At 58.5% G+C, this 7,692-nt stretch overlaps 1 protein-coding gene across 1 annotated transcript; it reads left to right on the top strand.

The window, feature by feature from the left end:
- The first annotated feature begins 328 nt into the window (after positions 1-328).
- LRFN3 (leucine rich repeat and fibronectin type III domain containing 3) lies at positions 329-7,466 on the top strand. The gene is made up of 3 exons (XM_082606726.1): positions 329-1,467; positions 3,026-4,462; positions 6,855-7,466. Exons 2-3 carry the CDS (start codon positions 3,042-3,044, stop codon positions 7,318-7,320), a joined length of 1,887 nt encoding a protein of 628 aa, XP_082462852.1. The 5' UTR covers positions 329-1,467; positions 3,026-3,041; the 3' UTR covers positions 7,321-7,466.
- Positions 7,467-7,692: the final 226 nt, after the last annotated feature.

Below are 7,692 nucleotides of genomic sequence, written 5' to 3' on the forward strand. Positions count from 1 at the left end.
CTCTGTCTCTCTATCTGCCTCTCTCTCATTCTACTCCTCTCTGTCCCTCAATCTAAGCCTCCCTTTTTATCTCTGTCTTTCTCTATCTCTGTGTGCCTCTCTGTCTCGGTCTCTGTGTCTCTCTCTGTCTCTCTGACTCTCTCTTTATCCAAGGATTCTCTTTCCGAAGCAAAGCCAGAACGACTCCATGAGAGGTGAGGCCAGGGGCGCGCCTTTGAGCGAGGGGGCCTGCCTACACCTTTAAGTGCGGGCGCGCGCGGCGCCTGCGCCTTTAAGTACGGGTGCGCGCACGGCCCTGGGTTCCCGGCGAGGAGGCCGCGGGAGCGCCAGGACCCGACCCGCGCCCGGCCCCCGCCCGGCCCCCGCCCCGGCCCCGGCGGGGGAGGGGTCTCTGAGCACGGCCCCTCCCCCCTGCGCCCCCGCCTGTGCTGCGGTGCCCCCACCCGGCGTGTCCGTGTCTGTCCGCGCCCAGGCCTCGCCCCACCCCGGCCCCCGGGGCTGCCTGGCCGCCCCGCGCCCCCACCGCAGCCCCCCCCACTCTGGGCCAGCCCCCGCCGCAGCCCGGGAAGCAAGTCGGGACGCCGTCACCCCAGATCCAGGACCCGCACCCCGAAATCGGGGGCCTGCACCCCGAGATTGGCTCCAGAGATCTGGAAACCCAAGCCTGGGAGCCTGATTTGGGGCTGGGACCCCAAGACCTGGAGCCTGAACATCAATATCTGGGGCTGAAATCTCAACATCAGTCCCTGAGACCCCAAGATTTGGAGCCTGAACCCCAAGAATTGGAATATGGACCCCAAGATTTGGAGCCTGAACCTCAAGATTTGGCATCTAAAACCCCAAATCTGGAGCTGAACTCTGAGTTCTGTGCCTGGGACCTTGAAATCTGGGACTGGATTCTCATTTCTAAACCGTGGAACCCACTATTTGGGACCCCAACCCTGAGACTTTAGGCCTCAGATTCCAAGATCTGAATCCTGGCATTCCAAAGGGCCTAAACCTGAGTTTGGGCCTGAAGTCCTTGCTGCAAACCTGAATACTGAAATTTGGGGCAAATCTTGACTCAGAGCCCCAGTATCTGAACCCAGCACCCCAGTATCGGATCCCAAGACTGGGCTTGGGACTCAGATCTTAAACTCTCCATTTGACTGTTTAGCATCCCAGGACTGGAGCTGGGAGACCATGACTCCAAGCAACACAAACTGGGGCCTGGGTCTCTAAAATTGGACCCTTAGAGGCCCAGTATTTGGAGATCTAGGATCCAAAGTATCAAGGTCTATCAAAGTATCAAGGATATCAAAGTATCAAGACTCCGTGGCCACAAATCTGAGCTGAGACACAACAGACGGTCCCTCTACAGAGGCCTTGGGGACAGAGAAGGAATGACCAGGCACCCCCTCCAGAGCCCTGACCCCTGACCCCCTTGGAGCTTGAGGACTCTGCTCCTTGGGGTGGCTTCTAGCTCAGGTAAGACTACTGGGAGACCCCATGGTGGGGAGGGACTTGGGAGGAACTTTGTGACTGGAGGTGGAGGCAAGGATTACCAGGTCCCCCTGGGCACCTTTGGAGTTTCTCCAGGAAACAGCCCCTCACAAGGGTCTGCCTCCAGCTCCTGCTCTGCTTCAAACACTCTCTGGACATTTGGCCAGCCCTGCCCCTCTCTGACCTCCTCTTCCCCAGTTGATGGCATCTCCAGGTCTGTGACCCACTCACCACCACCCCCTCCCCCCCGCCACCGGCTCTCCAGCGTCTTCCTACCATCTGTCTTATTTGATCATCTCCAGCTGCCTCTCCTGTCCACCATTCTGCTCTCCAGTCTCCTTTCTCTGCCTCTCCTCTCACTGACCATCTCTATTCACCTCTCCTCTCTCTGATCATCTTTGACACTTCTGTCCACTGTTCTTCTCTCTGGCTACCTCTGGCCACCACTCCTCTCAGTGACCGTCTCTGTCTGCCACTTCTGTCTTTGATCATCATCTTTAACCCCCCTGTCCACAGCTTCTCTCTCCAGCCACCTCTGTCTACTGTTTCACTCAATGACCACCTTTGACATCGCTGTCCAAGGTACCTCTCTCTAATCATCTTTCAGCAGCTCTCGTGCCCGTGTCTACCCCTGACTCTAAGCCTTGACCTGTGACTGTCTCTGACCATCTTTGACATCTTTTTCTACCACTCTTCTCTCCAGCCGCTTCCATCCATTTCTCCTCTCTGACTCCCTTTATCCGTCTTTCCTCTCTCGGACCATCTTTCACCATCTCTCTTGCCCTCCACCCACTCCTGACTCCAGCTGCCAGTCTGTGACCATCCTGGCCTTTATTGACCACTCTCTTCTCTCTGTCTCTCTTGCTCACTGGTGTTCTCTGATCATTTCTAACATCTCTGTTTGCCTTTCCTCTTTCTGATGACTTCTCCCCACACCCATCAACCTAACCAGCTGTCCCATGTCCAGCTGTCTCTGACACGTCTTTTCTCTCCTCCTCTCTCTGACTGCCTCTCTGCCTTTTGACCCTTTTGGACCATCTTTGACCATCTCTCCTGGATCTGACCACCCCTGGCCACTTCCCCTCTCTGTCCACTTCTGATCTTCTTGACCATCTCTAACCACCTCTCTTCTCTGGTCACATCTGGCTACTTCTAATCATTCCCACCACCCTGACCAACTCTTCTCTCTTTGGCCATCTCTGAGTATCGCTCTTTGACCACGTCTAAAGCTCTCTGGCTTACCTTCTACCCACCCTGACTACTGATCCTGTTCTCTGACTGTCGCTAACCGTTTCTAATCACCTCCCTTCCCTCTGACCGTCTTTGCACATTTCTGCTCCCTGGGTTCCCCCGGGAAACATCTCTCTGAGTCTTTGACCGTCTCCTCTGGCTTTTGATCTGTCTGACCAGTCCTCTCTCTGACCATCTTTGACCAAGTCTTCTGCTCTGTGACCTTCTCTTCTGGTCTCAGACCACCCCAACCCCCTTTAGCCCCCCGCCTTCTGGCCTCAGCCCGCCCTAACTCCCCCCTTCTTCCCTGCAGGCCGCTGCTGCCCGCGATGGCCGTCCTCCCTCTGCTCCTCTGCCTGCTGCCGCTGGCCCCCGCCTCGTCTCCACCCCAGCCAGCCACACCCAGCCCGTGTCCCCGTCGCTGCCGCTGCCAGACACAGTCCCTGCCCCTAAGCGTGCTGTGCCCGGGGGCAGGCCTTCTGTTCGTTCCACCCTCGCTGGACCGCCGGGCGGCCGAGCTGCGCCTGGCGGACAACTTCATCGCGACCGTGCGGCGCCGTGACCTGGCCAACATGACGGGCCTGCTGCACCTGAGCTTGTCACGCAACACCATCCGCCACGTGGCCGCCGGCGCCTTCGCTGACCTCCGCGCCCTGCGCGCTCTGCACCTGGACGGCAACCGGCTGACCTCGCTGGGTGAGGGGCAGCTGCGCGGCCTGGTCAATTTACGCCACCTCATCCTGAGCAACAACCAGCTGGCAGCCCTGGCGGCTGGGGCCCTGGACGACTGCGCTGAGACACTCGAGGACCTCGACCTCTCCTACAACAACCTCGAACAGCTGCCCTGGGAAGCGTTGGGCCGCCTGGGCAACGTCAACACGCTGGGCCTCGACCACAACCTACTGGCTTCCGTGCCCGCCGGCGCCTTTTCCCGCCTGCACAAGCTGGCGCGGCTGGACATGACCTCCAACCGCCTAACCACCATCCCACCCGACCCACTCTTCTCCCGCCTGCCGCTGCTGGCCAGGCCCCGCGGCTCCCCCGCGTCCGCCCTGGTGCTGGCCTTCGGCGGGAACCCCCTGCACTGCAACTGCGAGCTGGTGTGGCTCCGGCGGCTGGCGCGTGAGGACGACCTTGAGGCCTGCGCCTCCCCGCCGGCCCTGGGTGGCCGCTACTTCTGGGCTGTGGGTGAGGAGGAGTTTGTGTGCGAGCCCCCCGTGGTGACACACCGTTCGCCGCCCCTGGCCGTGCCTGCCGGTCGGCCAGCCGCCCTGCGCTGCCGGGCAGTGGGCGACCCTGAGCCCCGTGTGCGCTGGGTGTCACCCCAAGGCCGGCTGCTGGGCAACTCGAGCCGAGCTCGCGCCTTCCCTAACGGGACGCTGGAGCTGCTGGTCACCGAGCCAGGCGATGGCGGCACCTTTACCTGCATTGCGGCCAATGCAGCTGGCGAGGCCACGGCTGCTGTGGAGCTGACCGTCGGCCCCCCGCCGCCCCCCCAGCTAGCCAACAGCACAAGCTGTGACCCCCCGCGGGACGGGGATCCTGATGCCCTCACCCCGCCCTCTGCCGCCTCGGTCTCTGCCTCCGCCAAGGCGGCTGACGCTGGGCCCCCTACCGACCGTGGCGTCCAGGTGACTGAGCACGGGGCCACAGCTGCTCTAGTCCAGTGGCCAGATCAGCGGCCTATCCCAGGCATCCGCATGTACCAAATCCAGTACAACAGCTCAGCCGACGACATCCTCGTCTACAGGTGCAGGGTCCAGGCGGCAGGCAGTTTGGGTGGGGGAGCGAGATGGAGGGAGGGTTGGAGGAACACCTACTGATACCCCAGGCTGCAGCACTGGAAATGAGGCTGCAAGGTTACAAAGGCAATCAGACAGCAGCGGTAAACGAAATTAGGCAGAGAGGGTAAAAGAAATCTGGCAGCAGTGGTAAAAAGAAAGAAGGCAGCAAGAATAAATAGTAATCAGGCCAGAAGAGTAAAAAGATAATTGGGGGTGAGGGGCAAAGTTGAGGGGATACAAACCAACTTAAGTAGTAAAGAGAAACCGGGTATTTCCAGATGACAGGGCTAGACTCAAGCCAGTCTGCAGGAAGATAAAGAGCGGGAGAGTACACGGATCATGGGGAAAATGCAGTGAAGCAGCTTGGCTGCAAAGGAACTCAGACCAGAGGTTAAAAGGAAAATGCGGAAGGAGGTTACATAGAGATTAGGCTTTGCGTTTGTGCGGTGTGACCTGCTCCATGTGTTTGGAGTTCCAACATGGTGACATCTCAACTTTTGGTTTTCTAAATCAAATTAAACCTAGTTCAAGCTCCACCTCTGGGTGGAGGAATGTTCAGTCGGCCACTGCTGAGGGCTCCCTTCTCCCTTCTCTTGTTGCAAACACAAAACTTGGGGTTTACACACTCCAGGAGGCGGGTTACATAACTTCTGCCCCCAAGCCAGAGAGCACATGGAACATCTACTGTGGCCACATGTGGTCACTAGTGGTGGCTCTCATCCAGGTGTGCTGACACATCTCACCCAAGTCCAAGCTTGCATGGATGCCTGTGGATGGCTCCCTGTTCTCACTGCCAGGCTGGACCAAGGGTACAGTCCCTGACACCTGGCTGCAGAGGACTGGGCCTCCCAAGGCCTGGGGTCTTCACCTTGTAAACCCAGTACCTGGGTTCCCTGTGCTTCCCCAGAAGCCCAAACCTCAAAAGATAGTCACTTGATTTCCTTTTCAGTCCTGGAAATCCAACGAGCTTTTCCCACTCCCTTTCGCAGACAGTGGTACTCAGTAGATTCCATGGAGGGCCCACACCTGAAAATCACACAAGTCCCATCTACCTTGCCTGGCAGGGGACAGGACAAATGCTCTCCTAGATCATCACCCTCCTAGAGATAATCATGGAGTTCCCTCATTAAAGCAGTGTAAGAATAAAACAGATTATAAAACAAGTTAAATCTCCAACAGGGTGCCATGCTACCAAAGGAAATATAGTGGAATTGGGTACTTAGGATAAAAGGGAATGGGAAAGATAAGGATAAATAGAAACCAGGCCAGAGAGATAAAAGAGAATCAGGGGACAGAACTGGAAAGAAATAAGGCAACAGGGAGAAAAATAACTCAGCAGTGATGACTGAGGCACATCAGTTTAATGAAAATGGAGCCAGATGACAGGGCTCACTGGAAAGCAGGCTGTGGATATGGTAATAATAACACAGCAGCAGCAGCGGGGCTTGGGGGACATTCACTGGCAGGTTAGAAGGAAATCGGGCATCAGCACTATGGGGGGATCGGACGGTAAGATTAGAGAGAATTCTAGGTTTAACACTAGAGGAAAGTCAGGCAGCTGGTGAAGGGAAACCAGGCACCTGCTGGAGGAAAGTCAGAGGAACAGAGGGAAATTAGGTGAAGGTCTGGAGGGAGACTGGGAGGTGGGATTAGAGGGAAATTGGACGGGCGTGGCGGGGGGTATGTGGCTAGAAGGAAATGGGCATCAGGTTAGAGGGATACCAGACAGCATTCGAACAAAACTGGGTGCTGAGTTGGAGAGATGTCTGGAAGCAGGGCTGGAGGGAACTCGGTGGTGGGCTGGCGGGAAATGGGGTAGTAAACTGGAGGGACCTGGGCCGTGAGCTAGGGGAGAGGAGGGTGGGGGGACCAGCGTGAAGTCAGGCAGGAGCGTGGAGCAAAACTGGGCAGCAGAGCTAGAGGGAACTTGGGCTGCAGGCTGGTGGGAAATTGGGGGGCAGTGCAGGATGGGAACCAGGCAGTGGGGTATACAATGAAACCCCACATGGGGGACAGTGGGGCTAGCGGGAAGCTGGGCAGCAGCGCAGAGGGGAAGCGGGCAGCGGCCCTAGAGGGAATTTGGGCGTTAAGGCCACAGGGAGATCACATGGGTATTCGAGCAGCAGGAAAATGAGAGGGTGGGCTCGGGTGAAACAGGCTAACAGAGCGGAGGGATATCGGGCAGCTGATGGGTATCAGACCAAAGGGAATTCCGGCAGTGGTTACAGGGAACTCGGGGGCTAGAGTGAAATGAGACAGCGGCCTGGGGGGAACTCCTCCAGCCCGGAGGGTTGGGGCAGAGTGCAGGGTGGGTGCTGGGCAGCCGGAGACCTGACTCCCACCTGTCTCTCCCTCCAGGATGATCCCAGCCGACAGCAGCTCCTTCCTGTTGACGGACCTGGCATCAGGCCGCACCTACGACCTGTGTGTGCTAGCCGTGTACGAGGACGGCGCCACGGGGCTGACAGCCACACGGCCTGTGGGCTGCCACCGCTTCTCCACTGAGCCAGCGCTGCAGCCCTGCGGGGCCCCACACGCACCCTTCCTGGGCGGCACTATGATCATCGCACTGGGTGGTGTTATCGTGGCCTCGGTACTGATCTTCATCTTTGTGCTGCTCATGCGCTACAAGGTGCACGGTGGCCAACCCCCGGGCAAGGCCAAGGCATCTGCGCCTGTCAGCAGCGTTTGCTCCCAGACCAATGGCGCCCTGGGCCCCACACTGGCCCCGCTGGCTCCTGAGCCGGCCGCACCCAGGGCCCACACCGTGGTCCAGCTGGACTGTGAGCCCTGGGGGCCCAGCCACGAACCCACGGGACCCTAGCTTCGCGCCCACCTCTACGGCCCTTCTGGCCCCAGGGGTAGCAGGACCCAGACACCCCATGGGACCTGGCTTCAGACTCACCAGATTGCTCACGGTTTTTAAAAATCTGATGGGGAGGGTGTCGCGGGCACCGGGGCACAACAAGAAAGTCCTATTTTTCTAAGCTTGGGCCTGGGCCCTTGCCCTTGTCTCTGTCTGTTGGGGCTGGGGGATCGTTCAGGGGTCTGGAGCTGGGATGCCCCCTCTGGGGAGAGAACCACCCCCCAGTTCTGTCTGAAGTCCCTGGATGAGGCTGAGGATGGTTATCCCTTTAACCAACAGACATTCCTTGAGGGTCCTCTCTGGGCCGGCCCTGTGCTGGGTGATGCTGCA

This window comes from Mesoplodon mirus, assembly GCF_964341445.2.
Source record: "Mesoplodon mirus genome assembly, chromosome: 19".
Lineage (NCBI taxonomy): Eukaryota > Metazoa > Chordata > Mammalia > Artiodactyla > Ziphiidae > Mesoplodon > Mesoplodon mirus.